Source organism: Aedes albopictus, chromosome 1 (genome assembly GCF_035046485.1).
Source record: "Aedes albopictus strain Foshan chromosome 1, AalbF5, whole genome shotgun sequence".
In the NCBI taxonomy this organism is placed as follows: domain Eukaryota; kingdom Metazoa; phylum Arthropoda; class Insecta; order Diptera; family Culicidae; genus Aedes; species Aedes albopictus.
In genome coordinates, this window is record NC_085136.1 from 313783296 (window position 1) to 313809530 (window position 26235).

The following is a 26235-nucleotide window of genomic DNA, read 5'->3' on the forward strand; positions in this document are numbered from 1 at the left end:
ACCAAAATGACAAGAGGGAGGTCGCTAGACTTTTAATCAATGGTTACTAATTTATGTAGTCACAAAAAGTAATGCAATGCAATTTTTGTGATGCATTTTACATTTTTTTTTTATTTTCAATAAGAATATAAGCTTCAAAATATGTTTGTCGTCATAAAAGTAAATTATACGGTGATTGATGGGGTAAAAAAGGAATGCCAACCATCACTTCAGGATTTTCATGTTTTGAATGTTTTGTGATTCTATAAGCCTTTTTATACATCATGGTGGTAATTCATAGGACATGTTAAAAAGGTTATAGCATTCAAAGAGTATGCTGTCACAACAAAACTTAATAAAATATCACTTGTTATACTGATCCATCAGAATGCCATTTCTTTACGTAGTTTTCGTGAGCTGAGAAGCGGGCTTTGTTCCAGTAGGGCCGTTACACCAAGAAGGATATTGTAAATATATACCACCTACAATATCGTTTCATCATGGTTACAGTTTCTAGGTTAAATATTTGATCAAACCAAACATATTTATCCACTTACGAATGTCTTTAAAATTTTCGTAACGGGACACCATGTCTACGTACCCATTGTAACGCCTGAGATAAAGCGTCGATCAAGGTAACCCATGTGTTGGAAGAAAGGAAGAGAATCCTGAAAATAATTTTTCTAAAGTTCGTAATAAATTAGTTATTACAACAAATGTGCTATTTTCGTAACGGGACACCATTAAATTGCGGCTATTGCAAAAAGTGCTTAAAACATATCTAAACCCATTTTTATGATAAGTTGCCTTTGGGTGTATAAAATATACATTATTATACTTCATTTACAAAAAATAGGTATAATGTTTTTGAACTTTCATATGCAAGCAGGCATATTAGAAACTTATCATTGAAAAATTTCATTTTTCTTACATAAAATGCTATTACTTCACCTAACTATTTAAATAAGTTACCAGTGAAATTTTAAGTAAAACAAATGGATTTCCTAAGATTGAATCTACCCTCTTTCATATGCTGGAAAGCTTGAGGCAAAACAATCACTTTGAAATTTCACACCCTTGGCGTAGAAGTGCGTGGAATGTGTCTATGGTGCTGTTATAGTTAGGGTATTGGTTCCCTTATTAAGCATGTGGTTCCCATTTTCATCCTACGAAAAACAAAGGAATGAAGCACTGTTTGTTTTGTTTCTTATTTTTGTATTTTTTGTTAGAAGTGAGCACGCATGAAAACAAAAAGAACGGAATCAATCGGTGCCGTAAGCGCTTGTTTTCGAATAGGATGAAATTGGGAGCGTGAGATTACTGATGGAACACAAACCCTATCATATGTATTTCTATAGGAAATTTTTCCTTCTTTTGTTTATAGGCTATTCTTTCAAGTTGTGTTGATGTAGTACTTACCTTACCTTACCGGTCAGGCTAAGGCCGGGGTGGCCTCTGCTGTACATAGTAGCCGCCTCCATTCCACTCGGTCCATGGCTGTTTGTCTCCAGTTCCGCACTCTGCGTAGGGTCCGCAGATCGTCCTCCAGCGTGTTGATGTAGTATTTAATGGCAATTTAGTTTGATGTTTTGTTCAGTAATTTTTCCTTCTTAAATTTATAGGCTGTTCTTTTAAGTTTTGTTACTGAATTAATTATCGACTATTTAGGTACTTATAATTCAATCAGAAATTTTTCCTTCTTTAATTCAATAGCTGTTCTTCCTATCTATACTGCAGAAACAATTACTACTTGTGATTAGTGATCATCCCCTCTTGGATTCATAGGTAATTCCGACGAATTACACTGTTTAAGTATAAATAATTTCTTCGAATTTAGACTGTTGATGATTATGTTGGGAGGTATGGCGTTCAGTCTTTGCAAGAATAACTCAAAAACGGATTCTTAAGCTTTCATAAGTTATTCCTCCAAAGATTGAAAGCCATACCTCCCAACCCGTGAACCGTATAGTACATTTTTTTCCTTATCGTCGCAACGCCTTTACCGTCATGACTAATGTTGCATACTACCGTCACAGACTACATTCATACTGCCATCGATGCATGAATGTCGTCTACCATGAATGTAACATTTGGCACCATGATTGTAACACAAATCAAGATGATGAGAGTACGAAATGACTGTTTTGAAATGTAGAGCTGGAGTGGTTCCGAAAATTGCGAAAGAAAAATGCGGATAACTCATGCTTGAGGGTGTCAGGGGCGTTACTTGGGGTCTGACAGGGAAGGGGGATAGTTTAGGAAGATTTTAGAGGTTTTTTAGGAAGTTCCAGAGGATTTTCGGTTGATCTCAAAGACATTACGAAGGCGTTACATGGCGTTTCGGGGGTTTCGGAGAGTCACATGTGCGTTACATGGGGTCAGAGGGGGTTTAAGGGGGATTTCAAAGGCATTCCAAGAAGCTTCAGAGCATTTTCAGGAGATTTCATAATTGTTACGGAGGCGTTACATAGCGTTTTCGGGGGTTTCGGAAGGTCTGAGGTGCGTTACATGGGGTTTCTGGGGGTTTCAGGGGGATTTTGGAGGCATTCCAAAGAGCTTCAGAGCTTTTTCGGCGGATTTCAGAAACGTTACGAAGGCGTTACATGCCGTTTTCTGGGCTTTCGGAGGGTCTGAGGTGCGTTACACGGGGTTTCTGGGGGTGTAAGGGGGATTTTGGAGGCATACCAAAGAGCTTCAGAGAATTTTCGGTGGATTTCACAAACGTTACGGAAGCGTTACATAGGGTTTTCAGGGGTTTCGGAAGGTCTGAGGTGCGTTACATGGGGTTTCTGGGGGTTTCAGGGGGATTTTGGAGGCATTCCAAAGAGCTTCAGAGCATTTTCGGCGGATTTCACAAACGTTACGGAGGCGTTATATAGCGTTTTTGGGGGTTACGGAGGGTCTGAGCTGCGTTACATGGGGTTTCCGGGAGTTTCAGGGGGATTTCGGAGGCATTCCAAAGAGCTTCAGAGCATTTTCGACGGATTTCAGAAACGTTACGGAGGCGTTACATGCCGTTTTCTGGGGTTTCGGAGGGTCTGAGGTGCGTTACATGGGGTTTCCGGCGGTATTAGGGGGTTTCGGATTGCAATGCGGTAGTAAATAGCTGCATATAAGCTAATTTTCGTTTTTCTGTCACTGACCACTTTATCATGTCTTCCAAATTGTCTACTGTCAATTATACCTTTTGTTCTATTCGACCTTTTGTCCATTCGACCTTTTGTCCATTCGACCTTTTGTCCATTCGACCTTTTGTCCATTCGACCTTTTGTCCATTCGACCTTTTGTCCATTCGACCTTTTGTCCTTCGACCTTTTGTCCTTCGACCTTATGTCTTTCGACCTTTTGTCATAGATTCGTGCACAACCACTACCAAATATTTTTTCGAATAATGCGGGGAGTAGGAAAACAACCGATGTAGGTAATTCATTGGTTAAACATGCATTGTCTAGAGTGTGTAATAAGGTCAACATATTAATTCTAGTGCTATTAATTCATGAGTTATGGTCAAAATTGTCAAGGCGGCTTGCAAATTAGGCCAAAGAATGGTACATATACCCTACGTAGGTATTTATAAACAATAATAGGTATTTATAATTCAAATGATAACATGATAACACTGAACCAATAATGGACTACCCGTATTGCGCACAGCCACAGTTGATCAGCAGGAGTAAATCAATTTAATTCTGTATGGCGAAATGCATCTAAACTTGAATTACTTGAAATACAAAGCTTTTCACGAAAAAATATTTGGTAGGCTTAATAGTGGTCATTATTGTGCACAGCCACTACCCTCGTAGCCGTGCGGTTAGGGTCACCAAGCTTCTAATCGCACCATGCTATGGGGTGAGGGTTCGATTCCCGCTCCGGGCGATGAAACTTTTCGTGAGAATAGTTTCTTCTCCGTATCCACTGGTGCATGCTCCGTGTGTCCCTTGTCTAGTGTTTAAGTTTCATTCAGTCTGTGCAGCCTCTGGCTGAAGACGGTGTCCGCGTCTTTTTTTTTTTTTTTTTAAATATTTTTTCGAATAATGTGTTCCACTTCGAGAAATTTGCCTTTAGATGCTATTTGCCATACAATATTTTTGCGATTTACTTTTAGCGATTTTTCGCGCATAGAAGCTAGCGCCACTTTGGTCGATGCGGAGAGTAGGAAAACAGCCGATGTAGTTAATTCATTGGCCAAATTTGTGCTCAAAATTGCGATATCTCTACTAATTTCTGAGATATTTGAAAAAAAAAATCGTTTTTCAGTATTTTATGAGTTGGATACCAATATATGACATTTTTAGTCCAATTTAGTCTAGAAAAAATAAGTTTGAAAATTACATTTGAAATGTTTTTTGAAAGTTTGTTCTAGCAAAAATTTCACTTGAACCATTTGCGCCACCCCTAAATATCAACCGAAATTGCTCATTCTTGTACAGCTCACTTATTTCGACTAGTAGATCACTTTCCACTTGGAAAATCATATTTCGGAGAGATTTTTTGAAATAAGCCCCACCCTACTCCAACATAGGTAACGCTCCACCTGTCCCGTCCATCGTGCTCTCTGCCTTCCACGCCTTCTTGTGCCAACCGGATCAGTTGCAAACGCCAGCTTTGCAGGGTTGTTGTCCGGCATTCTTGAAACATGCCCTGCCCACCGTATCCTTCCGGCTTTGGCCACCTTCTGGATGCTGGGTTCGCCGTAAAATGCAGCGAGCTCGTGGTTCATCCTCTTCTCCGCCACACACCGTTCTCCTGCACACCGCCGAAGATCGTCCTTAGCACGCGTCGCTCGAAAACTCGAAAGTGCTTGCATGTCCTCCTCTAGCATGGTCCATGTCTCGTGTCCGTAGAGGACCACCGGTCTTTAGCGTTTTGTACATGGTGCATTTGGTGCGTGGGTGAATCTTTTTCGACCGCAGTTTCTTGTGGAGCCCGTAGTAGGCCCGGCTTCCGCTGATGATGTGCCTCCGAATTTCACGGCTCACATTGTTGTCAGCCGTCAGTAACATTACTACCCAGACGGATCCGGTCGTGTTCGGTTCCGCCTAGGGTAACCAATATATTTTGGACCCCCTAAGTCGTATTATCACAAATTTCACAGATTTAATGAAGAGATGGCAAAAATTTTTAGAATCATTCGCTAAATTAGATTCCTCTGCATGGGCAGCAATCATTTCCGCACTGGAAATAACATTATTTGCCTTGAAATACATTTTTGTCAATCTCGTCATCCGTGTCAGTGTCGTACCATGTTTACAAAAAGAGATTGCGGTGCTGATGAAACTTGCAGATGTAAACAAAAAAGTTTATCATTCTAGCGCAATTAATTCGCAAAGTTCGTCTAATCAGCCTTTGTCAATCAAGTAATTAGGATGTGATCCAGCATATTCAAGTGGCAGATTGGCAAAACATAGTTTCTAATGCAGCGCTTCCCAAACTGTGCGCCGCGGCGCCCTGGTGCGCTGCAAACTTTTCCCAGGTGCGCCACAGAATTTTGGCTTTTGTGACGAAACAAAATAAAAAACAAACTCTTAATTTGTATTTCGGAACACCTTTAATTTTTTTTTTCATTAGTAAAACTAGTGTCGCTCACATTTTTTTAATCTTTCCTGACTCTTCAATTGTTCCATACACTGAACGGCAGCTTGCGGTGAAAATTACTATTCTGAGGGTCAATTTAAATACACAACGCCACTAAATTTGTGCAGACTGAGTTTGGTTTCAATTCAACAGAAATATGTTTTCGATTTTACCATGGACTCTATTTTCAATTAAAAAAAGTTTCTGTTGGCAACCGGATTCGAACCAAGAACCTTGGCATCACCAGGCTCGCACGCTACCACTCGGCTATCGAACCGGTTGATGTGAGAAGAAACAAAACGCACACAAGAAGCGTTGGTGGGTCGATGATCATGTTTTGCCATGGTAAATTTAAAAACATTTTTGTGCTTGTCATTACAGAAAGCCCCCTTTCAGTGTAGGATTTCTGGTACCTATCCTTTTTAAACATATTTATTGAAACCACATTTTTAAATTTCAAGTTTTCAATTCTTAAGCTTCAGCTTAGCTTTTGATTTTACTATAACTTGTTCAAAGTTTTTAATTTCAAGAACATTATTTACGTTCTTTTTAGAATAATTACAAGGTTTTCGGAACAGCTTAGCGGCAGGCAGATTTGCCGATCTGGTAGAGTGAAGAGCTAGCTTTGACCTTTTTGAAGCGGACTGTTTCATCAATACTGCCGCAACCTCGCTGAACTCGAATAAGTTTGTTATGCACGATTTCATCAATGGGGTTATATATGGCCAATCCAGGCCCAAAGGGTTAAGTTGAAATTTATGAAAATAAGTTCAATCAAAGCCCGCCTGGCAGGTCTTTACAATCTCTTCATGTGTCCCAGTTTGCTGAAATTTTACAAAATAAATAAAAGTGTTGCTTTGCAATTTCCGCAAAAAGTTGAAGCTTATGTCAAGTTCTGTGTAGTCATTTTCATTCAATAAGAATTCTTTAACTATTGCAAACGCTTTAGAATTTTTGGCTGAATTGTTGAAATTCAGCAGCTTGTCACATAACATAAGTGGAACTCCATGGTCAGGGCGAAGGCAAAAGTTGAATCCTTTTCCAGCACGCGAAACTGTTATATCTTTCATAAAAGGCGTCGAACTGTCATTTATTTTGGTAAACAAAAACATCTGATCCAACCAGTATTCCAGTTTTGGCAAAGAATAGAGGAACGAAGATTGGCATCTGAGATATACGCAAAGTTAGCTGCTGAAAATCGACTGATTCATTTTGTCATAAATTTTTTTGAAACTTGGAAATAACAGATCCACGTTTCACTTATCGATCTCCTTTATATTTAAAGCCATAAAACGTATTTTTGACTTGAGTTTTCAAAGTTTTATTACTATTTATGTCCTATTTTAGTTCTCCACGTGCTGCCAGTCTAGATCTATGAGATCTTTGTTTTACTTCACAGCAATGAAAAATGGTATACATGCTGAAAAATAGTATGGCAATAATGTTATAATGCATTTGACATTTCGATGCCCTGTATACCAGCGTACGAACTCGGAAAGGCATCAACTTTTTGAGCCAGAGTTCCACTTATGTTATGTGAGCTTGTTATACCTTTACATCTGAGTTTCTTCTTATTTTTTAAACTTCTATGATGGAACCAACATGATTTTTGAAATCTTACAAATATTTAAACTATCTTTGAGAAATTATTTGAAATAAATAGTTAGTTTTCCGAATATTGAATTATGAAAACATGATATGAGAGAAGTGTTTCACGATTTTGATTTGCACATTTTAAAGTAAAAGTTACTCAAAAATTAAAAAAAAAAAGAATTTGTTTAAAAACTTTGGTGCGCCGCGACTTTTTTAGAAATGTCAAAGGGCGCCACGATAGCAAAAAGTTTGGGAACCTCTGTTCTAACGGGTTTAAACACCGGGTGTCCAAAATACATACTTAAGAGGGTCCAAAATATATTGGGGTGTCCAAAACAGTGAAAACTGGTGCATCAAAAATAAGTTATTTTCGTCAAATTTTCAGCCAGAAATGACCTTGTGGGTACATATTTTTAACGGACAGTGGAGGCTTTAACGATCATACGAGCATCATCATAATGTGTAACACCTTCTGAATATGTATGTTTTTGACTTAAATTCAAAATACCACTCGGCAGTTTTTCTTCACTTCTGTTGGTTCTGTTTCAGTTACCAAGCGGTGTATGTTCTCTCGTCGAGTCGCATGGTTCACGAAGGAACACAAAGAAGATTACTCCGATGTAGACAAGCTGCGGCGATGAGCGGGCATCGCTTAGTGTAACACTTACCGATGATCTCTCATCGTTGGCTTGGGAAAACTGTGAATAATCGTTATTTTTATCAGTATTTAATGCGTTTTCGCTTCAAAAACGTGAACAATTATTTAATTTAACTGTATTTATGACGTTGCAGGTTGTGTAGTCACAATAAAAAATAAGTATGACAATAAATATTCTTACCGAATGCATCGCTTTCATTAGCGACATCGAGCATCTTCTCTCTTGGTTGAGCTCTCGTATCGAACCGGACAAGACAATGAACAGCATTTCGATGAGCGTTTCCGAGCATGTCGGTTCACGAAATGTTACATTCGCAAATGTATCACTTGCTGAGTATGGACCATTCAGTGGTTCGCGATAAAAATGCACACACTGCCTCTAGGGGTCCAAAATTCGACCGTTACCCTGCCAGTATATACTTTTTTTTATCTATATTAACGAGATTTTTAGCCCTAGGCTAGTTCATCTCGGAACCCACGCTTTACTTCCCTTCTGAAGGAAGAACTTGATGAAATCCCAGCGCAGTGATTATCTCAACCGGACAAATTACCCGTCCCGGGATTCTCGTGATACGGAAGAAAGGAATTCCACGGACTACGTTTTTACACATCTATTTACATCTACGGACTAGTACGGACTAACAAGTATGTTTATAAACAACATTCACTCATAACACACATCAGCATTTATGCTTCGTCAGCTGTCAAACTCATACGCACACATTCATGGACACTCACGAGCATCTGTCATTGTCATCTTACCAGGGGGCTGCCACTACACTATTCCAACAGAACTCACTGTTGAATGCAAATCATTGAAAATGAATTTTTGAATCACCCTAGGTTAAGAACACATTAAAATTCCAATCTAACGGTAAATTGCCACACAACCCTGTAAATAGAAAGTTGCTTCGGCCTTGAATTCCCGTCTCTATTGTATAGTATTGAATTCAACTTTATTTACTACTCTATATGCTACGATAATACTAATCTACACATAGAAACTAATACTTAAACATTGTGCCCTATAAATATGATACCCCATCTCGAAATATAGAACAGTCTTGCTAAAACTATCACCCGAGTACGACGAAAGTCTAGTGCGCATCCGAAAACCCCAGTGAACGCGTGTGAACCTCCTCAGTGTCTGCAGCTGCCGTTGTTCCAGTCCACTTTGACCATCGAAGGCCGGTCCGCGAGTATCCGCCGAGTGATTTCGGGATCGGTAAAAAGTTACTGTGCGTTTAACACTCACATTTTGTAAATTTGTCGGGAGTGGGATTCGATCCCAGGTCCTTGGCGTGATAGTCACGTGTTCTAACCATCCAACCAGATCCGCTCCGCAGCATATACTTTGTTTTTGAGGCTTTCACCACCAATCCGACCTTTGCTGCTTCGCGTTTCAGGCGGGTGTACAGCTCTGCCACCGTTCCAAATGTTCTGGCAATAATGTCCATGTCCTCCGCAAAGCACACAAATTGTCCGGATTTTGTGAAAATCGTTCCCCGGCTGTTGAGCCCGGCTCGTCGCATCGCACTTTCCAAAGCGATGTTGAAGAGTAGGCATGAGAGTTCATCACCTTGTCGCAGTCCCCGGCGAGATTCGAATGAACTGGATAGTTCACCCGAAACCCTCACGCAGTTTTGCACACAGTCCATCGTTGCTTTAATCAGTCTAGTCAGCTTCCTAGGAAAGCCGTTTTCGTCCATGATTCTCCATAGCTCTGCGCGGTCGATACTATCGTATGCCGCTTTGAAGTCGATGAACAGGTGGTGCGTTGGGACCTAGTATTCATGGCATTTCTGGAGGATTTGCCGTACGATAAAGATCTGGTCCGTTGTCGACCGGCCGTCGATGAAGCCGGCTTGATAACTTCCGACGAATTCATTCGTTTTAGGTGACAGACGACGGAAGATGATCTGGGATAGCACTTTGTAGGCAGCATTCAAAATTGTGATCGCCTTGAAGTTCTCACATTCCAAATGGTCGCCTTTCTTGTGAATGGGGCAGATTACCCCTTCCTTCCACTCCTCCGGTAGCTGTTCGGTTTCCCAGATCCTGACTATCAGCCGATGCAGACAGGTGACCAACTTCTCTGGGCCCATCTTGATGAGATCAGCTGCGATACCATCTTTACCAGCTGCTTTGTTGGTTTTGAGCTGGTAAATGGCATCATTAACTTCCCTCAGCGTGGGAGTTGGTTCATTTCCGTCCTCCGCTGCACTGGCGTCGTCGTTTCCTCCGTTGACGTGGGCTCCCGTGCCTACGTTCTCCACGCCGTTCAGGTGCTGATCGAAGTGCTGCTTCCACCTTTCGATCACCTCACGTCCGTCCGTCAAGAGACTTCCGTCTTTATCCCTGCATATTTCGGCTCGCGGCACGAACCCGTTGCGGGATGCCTTGAGCTTCTGATAGAACTTCCGTGTTTCTTGGGAACGGCAGAGCAGTTCCATTTCTTCACACTCCGCTTCTTCCATGCGGCGCTTTTTCTCCCGAAAGAGGCGAGTCTACTGTTTCCGCTTCTGTCTGTAACGTTCCACGTTCGGTCGAGTCCCTTGCTGCAGCATTACCGCCCTCGCTGCGTCCTTCTTCTCCAAAACCCTTCTGCATTCTTCGTCGAACCATTCGTTCCGTCGATTTCGTTCCACGTACCCGATGGTGCTCTGGGCTGCTTTCACTGTACTCCAGCAGTCCTCTAGAGGGGCCTCATCGAGCTCGCCCTCGTCTGGCAACGCGGTCTCGAGATTCTGCGATATCTGAGAGTTGTTTCCGGTATTTCTTCTAGAGGATTGCATGATATGTTTCCAGAGCTCCTCGCTGGATTTCGTCCGGAGATCCTTCCAAAATTTATCCATAATTCTTTCAGGGACTTCCCTTACTGGTTTCCGGGATGGCATATCAACAGTTTCTATCGGCACTTGTGGCATTTTTGCAGAAGTTCTTCCAAATAGGTTTTCGATATTTCTCTTAAATTTCCTCCCGGAATTCCAATTAGAGGTTTTCAGAGTTCCTCCATGAATTTCGTTAGTAGACTGATTTTTTTTACGCGGTCCGTTGTAAAAAAAAGCGTTATTTCAAAAAACGTCGTAAGAATCGTCGAAAAAAAATACGTTTTTTTTTTTTAAAACACGCGTAAAAAGTCAGGTCCACATCTACCGTGACTTGACTATTTTACGACGGTTTTTGAAATAACGCATTTTTTACGTGGTTTTTGTACGCGGTACCATTACCGTCGTGAAAAAAACTTCATTGTAGTTTGTCCTGGCTTAACTCCAGAACTTTTTTATAAGATGGCCCAGTTTTCTCAGGATTTCTTCCAAAGTTTCTTTAGAGATTTCTCCAACAGGTCTTGTGGAATTTGTCGCTATATTCCACCTGGGTCCCTATGGTTCTCCTGAAATTTCGTAAGTTATCCCACGAGACATGTCAAAAAAAAAACTCCTAGAAAAACATTTCCGGTGCAACTATTAAATAAATCTCAGAACGAGCACCCAAAATTCTGAGACGGGAAGAGTTTTGGAAATAATCCCGAGAAAATGTGTAAAATTAGGAGGATCACTGCAAGAAATCCTGTAAACAATTTCGAGGAAAAGCCTGGAAAAAGCTCTAAAAGAAACCACGAGAAGAATTCTATGAGAAAAACATCTGAAATAACTTTTGCAGAAATCCCAAAAGGCAATCCGGAAAAAATCTTAGCAGAAAGTCCAGAAAAAAACAACTCTGAGAAACATCCCGGGGCCAACACCGGAAGCAATCTTCTAAAAGAACCGGGAGAAACTCCAGAAGAAATCTGATGTGAAACTTCAAAATAAATCCTGCGAGAATCTTCAGCAAACGGCCCGGCTAAAACTCCTGTAGAAACGCCGGGAGAAACTGGAGAAGGATGTGCACGCAAATTTCTTGAAGAAATTACAGGAGCAACTTCAGAAAAAATCCTTGGGGGAATTCTTGCAGAAAATTCGCGAAAGACTTCTTATAAGAAATCCTGAGAGGTGCTCTAGTAGAAATCCCAGGAAAACGCCTGAAGCAACTCTGGGAGAAATCCCGGGAAGATCTACTGGGGAAGTCCCAAAACGAACCCCGGAGGAAGTGGAGATTGTGCAATTGTGGATCTTGGGATAAATCCTGGTAGAAAATCCACAATGCCTTCGCTTGAACGAAACGTGAGAAACTCCGGGAAACGCCACAACTTCAGTCAACTTGGATCTCCGTGAAAAACTTCAGGTGAAATCGATCGGAAATCAGGGATCCTGGAAGATATACTGCAAGAATACCGGAAAGAATCGCTCGAATCTGGGAAAAATCCAGAAGAATCTCCGGGGGGAATACCAAGAAAAATGGCGTGAAAAAATGCGGAAGAAATGTTGCGAAAAACCCTAAGAGCTACTCAGAGAGGTATTCCATTTTAGGGAAACTTGAGCTTGAGCTTGATTGACCACCCCTGGATGCTACTCCACTATCGCCAGACCAGCTACACTCACACAAGGAACCAATGAGATATCTACCGGGGACTAGCAGGCATCTTCAGTGTATGCATGTTGATGATCTTCAATTTTTTAGTTGCAAGTCAATGTTGGAAAGAGGAAGGAAGTGATGATTGCAATCTTTTGTATCCACAGCAGACCGAATATATGTACCTCTGCGTCTGCACAAATTCATGCGGATGTCGGAGTGTTGGTGGAATGGTAGGATATGGTTGGCAAAGCGTTCACACATTGGTGCGTGGATGCCAGGCGTAAGGTGAAAGATTAGTGTGTTTGTTACTCTTAAGATAATGCGGTACATTTGGCTTGATTGCCTAACTCATAGGCGTTATATGACAGATTGACACTGTACTGTGCAGGTTGGAAGGAGGGAAACGGCATTTTCAACCCGTTTCTGTTCTAGCGATGGCTAAAGCGATGCTTATATGAATATATATGCGTTGTATATGTTCCTCTAGAGACGGTATGATAGAAAAGGAAAGAGATGGGCCAGGGATTGAACCCAGGACCTTCTGCATACGAATCAGAAATGGTAGCCACTAGACCACCAAGCCCGTCTATTGGGATATTTTTTTTAGAGAAGTTCCAGAAAGAAATCCTGACAAAATTGCTGGATATATCCTTGTAGCGATGTTTCCAGATGAATTTTACTTCCAGATTCATCCGCGTCAGTGTAGTAAACTCTGTAGACTCTACATCTGAGTAGATCTACAAGTAGGAAAGTTGAGGTAGTCAGTAGTTATCGGGCCGAAACTTCCCAAAATATTCCAAGTTTGGTTATTTCCGGTTTTCCAGGTAGCAGAAGTCCTGAATATCAATGATGACCTTGATGCAAGGATTTCTCCAGAAATTCCTGTGCGGGTTCTTCTGAAGATCACTCCAGAAATTCGGCCGAGAAATACTCTAGCGGAATCCCTCAAGAACGCGTTTTTTTCACAAATTCATCTCACAGTTCACCAATTTATCAACATTTTATGGTTTTTAATTTAAAGTTTTCCAAGAATGTTTCATTGAAATTATAAATACAGTAAGGACCCGATTTTGTCAGCCCCTGGTAGCATTTTGGGCTGACAAAATCGGGTACCTGACAAAATCGGGACATTTTTTGAAATCATTTTTTTATTCATGAAAAATTGTTCTGCGTACGTCAGAGACGGAGTTAGGTGTGGAGGGTCTGCTTTGGGTTCGTTCAAATACTACGTAACGCCAATGAGGGGAGGGGAATGAGTTGGCAGTGCTGTGTTACGCATCATACAAAATTTTAAAATTTCTTTTAGAAAAAAAATAGTTACGCGGGGGAGGGATAGCGAATAGCGTCTAAATTTTGTCAAATTTTGCGTTACGTAATGTTTGAATGAGCCTTTTGTGGTAAAAAACAATCGAATGGATGTTAGGGCACAGAAAAAAATGGTATTTAGTAAAGTTAACATTCAGTGCTTTTTACAGCAGAACTATTAAATCTTTTATTTCTTTTTCTTCTTGTCATAGCATCCCTACTGGAACACAGTCTTCTCCTAGCTTATAGCAATTGTGGTCTACAGAAGACAGTTGTCACTGGTTAGCACAGCTTGAATCATAACGTCTAACTTTAGCTGTCAACAAATGAAAATGAATCAACATCTGATTGACAATTATAGACACTCATACTGCCCGAATTAGCTACGTTTCCGCTGCCTTTCCACTTTAATTTCCTGAGATTAATCTCTAAACAATCTCTGGAGAAATCTTTGAATACATATTTGGGGGAATTTCTGGAGAAATCACCCGAGGAATTTCGGAACGTAACCCTCAATAAATTTCCAAAGGAATGCCGTTTGTAGTTTCTGCAAAAAAGTCTGAACTCTTCTAGAAGGAATCCTTACTGCAACCTCCGTAGAATCCCTAGAGGCATTCCCGGAGCATTTTCTGAAAAAAATCATTGAAAGAATCCCTATTGCAATCTTTGAAGAAATCTCCTTGAGAAATCCATAGAGGAATTGCTGAAAAAAGTACTGGGGAAATATCTGAAGCAGTTTTTTTTTACTTATTCGTTTATTTGGAAGGCTCGGGCGCCTCATGGGCATAACTGAGCCGAAATCATTTGTTATTTTTTTGCAATATATTTTACATTTTACAATTTTTACTGCCTTAATGCTATGTTAGTTTGGGGAGCCGAAGTACTCGCGGCTGTTTCGAGGTTAGGGATGAAAAAAAATAAAATAAAATTGGGAAGGAGGGATTTAGGGGTCTTAAACTAAATTATTTGCTTACTTATATGGTATGTGGGGGCAAGATGGGTCAGTACCGTTTTCAATCGCACAATATAAGTTTTGAATCTTTCAATAATTTTCCCAGATGAACGACGGGGATACACAAAAAAGTGGTATATTGTTTTGAAAATTCTATACGTTCCTCGCACAGAAAAAAATAAAATATTTTTTCGTTATACTCCTTATGCTATACATTCCATATAACTACGTGTATTGTGTAGACGGGGCAAGATGGGTCACCCTAATTTTTCGGTATGTTTGCATAGTTTTTGAAAATGTTTTATTTTTCATGGAAAGGCTATTCTGTGACCTACATTATCGAAGCGATGAGAGCACTGAAAATTTGAGAACATATTTTTTAAATTTTCCTTCAAAAATATAGGTTTACAAAGTCCGTTTATGGCTACCCGAACAAAAATCTTCTAGTTCTGAGAATAATCTACCGATATGTTTCAACCAAGGGGTCGGTCACTCGGCACATTGTGCCCGGGCACACTTCGGCACACATCGGCACACTGGCCGGCACACTTCGGCACACTTGCCGGCACATTTCAGCACGCTCTAACACATAATTATAAATAGCAGTGCATTGATTAAATTAAATGGGAGCACTGTCGCTTTCTGTCACTGCGACTGTTGCAGCTAGACTTAAAAGTAAACAGATCGTTGGGCAAATTCAAGAAATTAGTTCGGCCAAGACTTCGGCTCTTGAAATATCATTATTTAAGGACTACAATTTAAGGAACCTGCCTTGGAACCTACTTCAATTTTAAAATGGACCACTCCGTAATAGACATGGTAAGTATGTACGTGATTTTTGCGATCCAACATGGCCAAATTGACTTGTTTTTGATGCATCAAATTGCGCAAAAAAAATCATCGATCTTATTTACTGGTGATATGATAACAAGGCCTTTGTCAGTCCTAGAACATTTTACATGCTGTAGGGATCGGAAAGAATTGATACATTATGAATCACTTTAATTTATTTTAGGATTTTTTCTGGACGAAACTTGAGGAAGAATATGGCGCAATAAACCTGCATCTTAAAAATATCCTCAACATAAACAACCTATGCAGCCAATCTCTGGCGAGACTGACGCGAGAAACTATCAAACTCATTGAGGAGGATATGCGTGGGATGGTGGAGAGCTTAAAAGAAGAAGCTTTAGCAGGAGGAATTCCATTGAGAGAGATTTACGGCAGGAATTACGCATTGCAGCCCGAGAACTTCCGGTTTACTGAAGGGGAAACCTTATGCCTCCTTGATTTAGCAGGCATCATCAACCGCTGCGGGATCAGCAAATTTTTAAAGAAAATCAAGCGTAAAAATGCACAGAAACCACAGATAATTCCTAATGATGAACGACACAAGGACGTGGAATTGGAGAATCATGTCCAAAAACTGCAAACCAAAATTTGGGATTACTTTGCGTCCCTGTGAGTGTAACCAGAGACCTACACTGCCGTTCTACGCCCAATTGTCCCATGTTATATGGGAATCCCATATAACATGGGGACAGTTATGCATAAAACGGCAGTACAGATGTCATGCTTTACATTTTTCTCATATTTACCATAATACTACAATTATGCTTCTCCAACAATTTCAAACCTACTTTCAAACTACCCTTGGTGTAAAGACTCTGAGGTAGATCTCAATAAGAACTGGCCGATTTAAGAAACGATGCACATTTATGCAAGTGTACTGAAAGTCGCTTCGTCGCTTTGTGACAATTTTAGTAATTTTCTTACGCTATACGAACGCTATTAAAGCTCGATTAAAGCTAAAGAAATTTTCATTACGAGAAGTTCTCAGACTGACCAGAAATGAAACTCATATTTTAAGCTTGGTCGTGGATTATTTCTTCTTAACTTCCTTGATTTTCATTTGACGCAATATCCATCCATCCAATCCATATTAATTTGAATATTCTTCGGCCTTCTATCGTCAGCAGCTATGACCTTAAAAGTGCTTAAAGAGTCAATCAAAATCACTAGATACATATAAATATGAGTTTACATAATACCACATAATACATTATTTTAAAAATTGTTACATATAGCTATAATAATATATTCATAAAATACGATTAGAATTGTGCTCTAAAATATGTTTAAACTTTATTTAATTCTAAGGCCTAATATGTACTGTAAATTAAATTTAAAAAAAACTTTGTTTTTGTTAAAAGCTGACTTTTTAATTGTTATGATGAAACAATTAGTACTTATTTTTTAAATCATTTAATCTATCTGTTTTTTTTTGTAGAAACTGCCAGGACGGTGCTTTTGATAGCTTTCGAGAAAAAATGCAAGATCTTCGAGTAGAAGCATACACTACAAGCGGCAAAATCCACGCTCACGTGACCTGTCCTATTTGCGATGACAGTCGGCAATCTAAAATTTCCCTCAACATGGACACAACAGGCAGTTGGCATATTTTCGCTTTCAAACGGCACTGTAAAACATTTCACATCCAGACACCGCACTCATCTAAACAGAAACGTCGTAGTGTCACACCAGTTGCTACTGACGATGCTAACGAGAACAATTGTCCAATAAAACGACCTTCCCTGGAATCGACTGGTATCGGAACTGCATGTGGTATATTAAAGCGTTTAAATGAAGTGGTGCACACAAACTTCTAAGCCAATTGAATGTTTCAGACTTTGAACTTACGACGTCTAGTATGGATCCACCTCATCTGGATACAGCTGGTACGGAAATAGATCCGCTGCACCTCGATGAAGCAGAAACCGACATTGGACCTGCAGAATACCTTGACGACACCGTAAGCTCAAGTACAGGCGATATACAGGCCGAAAAACATCACGAGTATAGTGTTTCTGATACCAAGGGCAAATATTTTGATGAAACCGTGTTTGACTCCCAAGGTATTTTTTTTTCGTCTCAGTTGATTTCGATAAACTTTTTCGCAGAGTTCTTGCAGTTTTTTAGTTTTTCTTTTCTTAAACGAATCTCGATTCAGATGATTACCATGGTGATGCTATGGAGGAACACGAGAACGATAACTGGGATCGAAACACTAAGGAGCACGGATACGCAAAAGAACACGAGAGCAAAGATGTTAAGGAGAGCTCAAAAGACCACGAAATCGTAGAAGAACAAGTGGAACAAAAACATGAAGGTCATTCAACCACTACAAGTAATAACATAATTTAAATAAACTAAATAAATCCAGTGCCGTCCATACTAGGTGGATAATTTATAGAGGGAGAGGATTTTGGAAAAGTCCATGCTTATCCAAGGGAAGGGGAGAAGCTGTTCAAAATTCAAGATTGGTCTGTCCACGTGGCATATGAACGGTCTCTAATAACAAGAGTCGTACAGTGTGTATTCTTAAATAAAAATCTATTAACATAATCTTCAGGATACCCGGAAAATTATACTGGAAGCCAATTCATTGAACATGTCAGAAGAAAAAGTTCAAGCCCTCTTCTTGACTTACATGTTCAGATGGATTCGAGATCAAAATTATGTAAGCCGAATGGAATACGGTACACGGAACCTGAGCTAGATGCAGCTGCATACGAATTGATGGCGGGTGGCAATAGCAACTATCAATTTATAAAGGCAAATATGCAGCTGCCTAGCTCAAAAACATTGAAGCGACATATCGCAAAGCATACTACAGAGACTCAGGAAGGAATCCTAATGGTGACACCTCTACTGAAGTATTTGAACGCGCACAATTATCCTCTAGTAGTTGCCTTAAGCGAAGATGGAACAACGCTTTCGCCCAACCCAGAATACGATTCAAGAAATGACTCAATTCGTGGCCTGGTGGCTCCGTTGAACCATTCCGGTATGCCTGAACAGAATACATTTAATGCCAGCACGGTTGAGAAAATGATTAATGACCTTGAGCGCTATTCTGTCGGTGAATACCTTTATATTGTAATGGCAACACCAATGGCCGTTGGAGCATCACCATTCTGCATTTTATATATGTGCAGTGATAACAAGTTCACACATGACCAAGTCATTTCACGTTGGAATCATATAGAATCCGAGCTACTAAAAGCTGGAATAACTGTCATTGCTAACGCGTCCGATGGTGATCCGCGGCTTCTCATGGCTATGAGACAAAGATCAACTCTTCATACACTTCACGTGGGATCGGAATCGCAATATGGTCCCCATTTTGCTATGAATAACGATTTCAAAGCTATTTCCATTCAGGACAGTATTCACTTAGTTAATAAATTTCGACATTCTTTGCTAGATCCAAAAAAGCAAATGCGCTTAGGTAATGATATTCTATTTACATTATACAACACGTTATGACTTATTTACCTAATTTCTTTATTTACTCTTTACTTTAATTTAGGAGACTACGTAATTTCATCAGCTGTTCTCAAACAAATGATGGAAAATGGTCAAAAATTGATTCACAAATTAAACCCTTCAGATTTGAACGCGGCGGACCGAATGAAATTTGACCCATCACTGAAACTGATGTCTTTGGATCTTATAGACCATCTTATCGATGTGGTACCTGGCAGCATTGGAACTGCTACTTATATACAAATAATGCGTCATGCATATTTGGCTTTCAACGATGAGCATATGTGTCCTACTGAACGAATAACTTCGATATGGTTTGTCTCAAAATGATGTCGTCAAAGTTATAAATCTATTAAAATTATTTCTTCCTTTCAGGACTGCTTTGTTATTTGTAAGGGCATGGCGCCAAATTTGCATAAGCAATAGAAAAACACTGAAGGACTGCCCAACATCAAACGTGTATCATTGTTTGGAGTTAAACGCACATGGCTTGGTAAAATTCATTGTCAGGTGCCGACAAGCCGATAGCACAGAGCAATTCATAATTACTCACTTATCTAGTCAGCCATGTGAAACAACATTTCGGGAGCTTCGTTCGATGACGACTGTCAACCATACGGCAGTCAATTTCACAATGAAGGAAGTTGAGCAAAGAATGCAGAAGGTGCAAATGAAGTTGCTGATTGTGCATCGAAGAAAAGCAGACCTAAACTTTCCTTGTCTGCAAAAACAGCAGCTAAAATGCCAAAAAACAACCAATCACGATCTTCCTAACGACGATCAAATCCGTCTGGCCATCGACACAGCTGCGAAAGATACGGAACATTTATTAACCTGTCTAGGAGTTGAAAATCATGAAATTGATTTCAGGGAGAGTATGACCAGAAATTCCAAAACAGAAACCGAATTTGAGTTTGTCTCGATTGAGAGCTCCGAGGTCGCCAACGATTCAATTGATTCAGCATGCAAAGGTACAAAGACAAGCAGGGTATAAGTTCGTGTTAGCTTTAGATTTTGGTTCATAAATCGCCAAGTCTATACATATTTGAGTTGTTAGTACACAGGGTCAAATATTTGTCTAAAAAGAAACCAATGCTCAAACATCTTGTTTGACTTCATCGAATTTTCATGAGTGTCAAACTGATGTTGTTTCTTGAGTTTTTTTTTTGTCAAATTTGATTCTGTGTACTTCAGGCCTTAAACCCTGAGAGATCGTCTGGGTCTGGGACTGTACCACCTACGAATTTGTGCGACTCGCTTAATGCTAATGCTAAGGTGTACTTCAGGCTTTAGAAACGAAGAAGACGTCTCCTTGAGTTCAAGGCTTCATCGAATTCAAACGAAATCATTTTTTTTTTCATTATTTCAGATGCATGCGAACTAAACGAATATCAAATTACAGATGGAATTAGCAGTGAAGCGGAAGTTGAAAGTTCCTCGTTGAATGAAAATTCAATGAAACATATAATTGAGGATGCAGAGAAAATCTTTTCCAATGCAGGTGGAGAGCTACTTCTACGCCAATGTTCATCCGAGAATAATCGAAACGTTTTCTACGTAAAAGGGATAAACGGTAAAGTTATAAGTATTAAAAAATCCACAATGCTATGGATGCTTTCATCGGGGCGTTTTAAAAGATCCAACGACCGCTTGAGACGGTTCCATCAAATAAGAATGCTTGCACCAAAAGATTCATCTAACCAAAACTGCATTAAACATGAGATCAGTACCGGAGATTGGATTGCATTACAAGGACACATGGTTTGCCATGTAACAAACTTCCAATACCAAACAGGTAAAAAGAGTTTCTTCAGCTATATCTTAAGCAGGGCATTTACTGTCCTTATTCTCATAAGAGTCCCATGTTTGCTGGGTCTCCTATTCACATGGGACTGTTGTGCGAATGGAACAGTTTACTACCCTGTTTAACTACAAGTAAGATTTGTAACTGCTTTAGAAAATTGAACAACTGACATTCTGGCTTGAACGTGAACAGTTCTAGCAGTCAAAATTCCTTTCTCGTTCTGTGTGTTCTAATGAAGATCCTCAATCCACAGTTCGTTTTAAAATTCACATTAAACAGATAGAAGTTCGAAGATCCTATTACCGTGATTGTATTTTGGTTTAAAGTATTGGGTGCATTAAAATTCAATGAAAACTAAAAATGTGTTTTATCCACAGGTAAATTGAAAACTTGTCCACTCACCACTATACCTAGAGAGTGTCCAGCGAATGTAGAGAAAAGAGGTATTTTTCTTCTGGGAAACTTCTACACTGTGTCTTCGGTTGGATGCTTAAGTCTCAACAATAAGAAACATCAAAAATCGGATATCGACCACTACGTTACACACATCAAAGCACCGAACAGCAAGCTTTCTTTGTCAAGTGACACATTGTCTCATCTACAAACATATAAACTGGTTTAAAAAAACAACGAACTCACTTGATAATTAAAACAAAAATTTATTTAAAAGTGATACAAATCGTGATTTTGTTATTATTGCACAAAACTACTTTAATCTGTCTTAACTGGCGCATTCGCTCTAGCATATCTGTAGCTTTTACTATTATACGTTTCTGAGTATGTATCTGAACTTCGTCCACTCATACCAGGCTTAAACCAACATTATTCAGGAAACACACATTTGGTAATAAATTGATTGCTTTCCCTTCGACAAAGTTAGGCCAGCTTTGCTAACTGAGCAATGTTTGGGTTTACCTCGTCAGTGCTTCATTGAACGCTGTCTACTGGTAGTAACCAAAATGATCAAGAACAGCGGCATCAGGGCCCCCATTTCCACTCTGCTGCTGGAAGCGGTCTTCAGAGATTTTAATGTTGTGTATGCCGGTTCAGTGGCCTCCATGCCCGGTGTTGTGCTCACTTCGTCAGCTGCGGCGGGAACCTACCGATTGGATCGTGACAGTTGGTGGCATTCTGATTGTGCGCCTGGAAATCCTCTCTCGGTGGAGCTACCCGATTCACCAACATCATTAATGCGAATCCCAGCACCAGCAGACCTATCGTAGACTAGTGTTCATCCGCATTATACTATGGTCTTCTTCAGATTGCTCGAACAGAAATCGATTTCCTGCACGAATGATGACCGTGGCTACCAGCGGTGCTGCTCCGAAAAATAACACATTCTTCACTCTCTCCTGGAACAAAATAACACTGAATTTCAATACTTTCATTGACCGATTCACATAGTAGTTTTTATGTGTGAATTTACCTTGAATATAACGTAATTAGTAGCCAATTTAAAATATCTTCATCACACCTGATATGTTTTGTTTATAAATGGATCACTACAAAACACCTAAATTTAGAATGGTTGCCAGATACATGGAAAAAAATATACTAAAGAATCTCTGCACGCTAAATGTGTACGGCACAGTATCGGGCACAATTGGGCACAGTTCGGCACAGTACCGGCACACTGAAGACAAAAGTAGATGTGCTGAGCGACCAACCCCTTGGTTTCAACACTTTCTTCATGTAATCTGTACGTCTATGAAGCTTAGATGTATAGAGAAAAACTAGAAGATATAGTATTTTTTGTTGGAGGAAAATCGAGTTTTCTTATAGCTGACCCATCTTGCCCCCGTTAAAATGAGGTGGGGCAAGATGGGTCAAGTTTTGAAAATTGTTTGTCAAGACGCAGGTTTCAAACTTTATAACCTTTTTATACTCTTATATCATAGCTGACTAGTGTATCTGAGAGTCGTGGTAGAATACAGAGAAATGCGATTTATATTCAGAAAGTTATAGGGATCCATTTCTTAGGTGACCCATCCTGCCCCCACTTACCATACTAAAAACATTGAAGGGGCAAAATGTCCTTATCTGAAATGGAACAAAAAAGAAAGGACTTTATCGGTAGACAACGACAAGAAGAGGACAAACGGAAGGGGGGTGACGACAGACAGGGGCGAACAACAAAACCAAAGGGCGGACAACGAAAACAAGGAAAGTACTACATCAAATTCTACAAAAAACTACAATACCAGTAGTCTTTAAAGGAGAGTTCTTTCAGAAAAAAAAACACCAATCCACAAGCGACCTTTTTAGTTACTCCTCGAATTATATTAAACATTATCATTAATTTGGACCAGCTTCTTGCTCAACATTATCAGTTTTCTTTTCTCTCAATCGAACCATACTGCATATCTTCCGCGATCTTTTGCACGGCCTTCAGCTTTCCCTATCTCTCTCGCTCTCTTTCGATTGCCTATTTGTTGTCGCGGTTCACATTTGTTAGCTTTACTAACCTAAAAATAACAAGAAACCGTAGACAGTGCGCAGTGGCCGACCATGCGTCCCCTTTGCTGCCTCAATTTCCCGAAAGACTTTACATAACAGAAAAGTTTCCGTTCAACAAAAACAAGTCGTTCATCATTCAAACAATGCGGTTGGTGTAAAAAATGTGTTATTCTAACAGATAGAAACAAAAAAATAATAACCTAGAACGGAAAAGAATTGGTATTGTAAAAGTACTCTAACGAATGACTAACTTATGGACTAACAGTTTTTTTTTTCTAAATAAAAAAGTGTGTGTTTGTATTTGTATGAGTTTTTGTGTTTCGGATCAAGCTGTTCGCTTGCATTTATTTTTTATTTGTTCCATTTGGTTTGTTCGAAAGTTCTTGAGCAATAACAAGCTTAAAATTTACAACTTTACTGGTTTCTTCTTTGGGAAAAGAAAAAAGATTACTCTTCTATTGTTTTTGTCGGATTAAAAATCAGTAAAATGCTACGATATGTGTAAAACGGTCCATACCAACCAAAAAGAGACAAAACCACCTTATTCACATCGGATTCTGGAAAAAAAGTCCGATGCGGGTATAAAACTTCAAGTCAGAACTTGTTTTATGTCTCTCGAGGGGACAGAGAACTGTCACCACCATAGACAAATGAGTGGGTGTGTTGCAAACAGTTCTGGCTTTTGATTGTTGTGTGCGTGCGTGCAAAATTTAGACCGACATAACCTCAAAAGCTTTGACACGAGCATATTGCCAGATGATCAACAGAGAAGGCAAAGAAAGTTCATATATGTTCTAGTCCTTGATGCTTCACCAATAATCTATCAAAATCGTCTAAAAGTAGTCAAATTTGTGAGGTTATGTACTGAAACTCAATAAAGAACCTTGCAATAGGTAGAATTCTGCAATCTTCACACATTGGACCACTTTGGGTGACCTCAACTTGTTTGGTTTCCTTTGATATGATCTCACTGCCAGCAGACAGTCCTATCCAACCGGAACCGGGCTACTTCGTTTCAACAGTAGTAGGCGACATTTTTTTTTTTCTTTCGACGACATTCTTCGGGGTGGGCAAGTTTGACATTTTTCTTGAGGAGAAACAATGCAACTCTTTGAGATACTTCATAAACGCTACTGACTGCGCACGCTACGAGCTGAGGTCAGAATTCAAATCTTACAAAGGGAAAACAATTCGCGGGAAAATTGTTTTGAAAATAGGAATTTAGACCGAAAACGGGAACGGGGCCGATCGTATACATATGAAGCTAACCAACGGTAAAACGGGCGTATCTGCTGCAGTGATTTCAAGTATTTCCCACTCTTTATTCTGAGATAAGAGTTTTCTCGAACGAAGTGAGAAAACTTATCTCGAATGAGATGCATCATCATGTAAACCAGAAGGCGACTCACCTCATTTTCTCACTTGTCATATGAGACTGAGACGTCTCATCTCACTTCGCTCGTAAAATAAGGCCAATTTGATTTATATTGAAAGTTGCGTGATCCAAGACGTGTCTGTCTCGTATGATGGAGTGAGAAACCTCGATTGGAGTAAGATGAGAAGTCATCTCATTCGAGTCTTGTTTTCTCACTTGTTATGTGAAATCGAGATATCTCACCTCACTCCGCTCGTAGCCCAAAAATTTGTCCAAAATGTTCAAAAGTGTGAGTATGCACAGAGGATATAAGGCTGCAGAATAACCTCGGAAATAGAAGTTATAGAAGGTCCGAAGTTCTGTCGAGAGGTCAGTACACCACTTTCATTGGATATCGCTCAAATGGAGGTTGCTCAGTTCATGTTCTCACCTCGAAAAATAAAACTGTACATTCTCATTTTGCAAAGGAAGAGAAGTACGACAGATCACTCTTGTCTAGCGATGAAGAAACCTAGACTTGAAGAAGATGAGGGCACGTTTAGTTATGTGGTGAGTGGCCACCATATCTGAAACGAGATGTCTCACTTCTCACCTCTTACTACTGCATAAAGTGCATAAAGTCCCGCTCAATCAGGTTAACCTCTGATCCTCGTTAAGAAACAAGATGAGAATGTGCTTCTTTCTCTCACGACAACACCATAAAAGGTGAGCAAAATCAACACAAAAAGGAGAGAAAAATGAACTCAAATGAGATGAGTTACCGTACAGTGAACGGTGTCCCCGGGGATGGCCATCATGCAAGACGAGTTATTTTCACGTAAACATTTGAGTCATGTTGTTTCCCAGTCTAGTATGAGCTACATCAACCATCCTACAAGTGAAGTGAGGTGAGAGCGTTGAGACAGTCAAAATGAGAAGTTCTCGCTCGAGTGAGACGATTTTTCTCACTTGAACTTTTGAGCCATGTTCTCTCATAGGCTTACTGCTGCTATGCCAGCTATCTTCAAGTGGAGTGAGGTGAATCAGGTCCCGTAAAAAACCCCGGACTTGAGTGGGATGAGTTGACTTTCCTGTTATATCAGACAAATGCGCTTGATAAGACTGTGATCTTAAGTCTCGTGAGGATTCTCGGTCGCCCATAAAAGGTGAGAAATCTCATTTTTTGTGAGATGGATTCTTGAATCATTTATCCACCAAATCATTGTGCGTCAAGCCATTCGTAAAACAAATGCCCAACAGTTTTATCTCACTCGACTTGTGTTCTTACTGTGCTCACTATATGTAAATTCCAGAAGTCTCATGAAGAGTGAGAAAATTTGACAACCTTTGTGCGGAGGCTCACTTCACTCGAGTTGGGATTTGATTTTTCATAAGTGAGAAGAAAATGAAATGAGAAATTCCTCTCATTTTACTTGAGTTATCTCACTCTGCAGTGGAAAATGAAATTGTCCAGACTCACTGCGCTCACAGAAAAGTCTGCGATACGACAGAAATCAAACCTATCAATGTTCAATGCTATTTGTGAAGTGGTGTTTCTGTGTGTAATCATCAACTGTGGATAGTAAAAATGAAGTAAAAGCGTGGAAAACCAACTAAATAGACTAAAAAAGCAATCACTAAATGCAAACATTCTACGACAGGGACAATACATGAGGCTGTGTAACAGTGTCTAGTGCTAAAGCACACATATTAGCTGATTCTTCCGCGGCTCCCACATGATTTTATACATACAACAAGAGTAATAGTGACTTCTC

The 26235-nt window shown here is 39.9% G+C and overlaps 1 protein-coding gene across 1 annotated transcript; it reads left to right on the forward strand.

Moving 5' to 3' along the window:
• Nucleotides 1-16838: 16838 nt before the first annotated feature.
• On the forward strand, nt 16839-21276 carry LOC115264092 (uncharacterized). The gene is made up of 6 exons (XM_062847164.1): nt 16839-17431; nt 17527-18807; nt 18889-19159; nt 19221-19816; nt 20215-20640; nt 21027-21276. Exons 2-6 carry the CDS (start codon nt 18015-18017, stop codon nt 21269-21271), a joined length of 2331 nt encoding a protein of 776 aa, XP_062703148.1. The 5' UTR covers nt 16839-17431; nt 17527-18014; the 3' UTR covers nt 21272-21276.
• The last annotated feature ends 4959 nt before the right edge of the window (nt 21277-26235 follow it).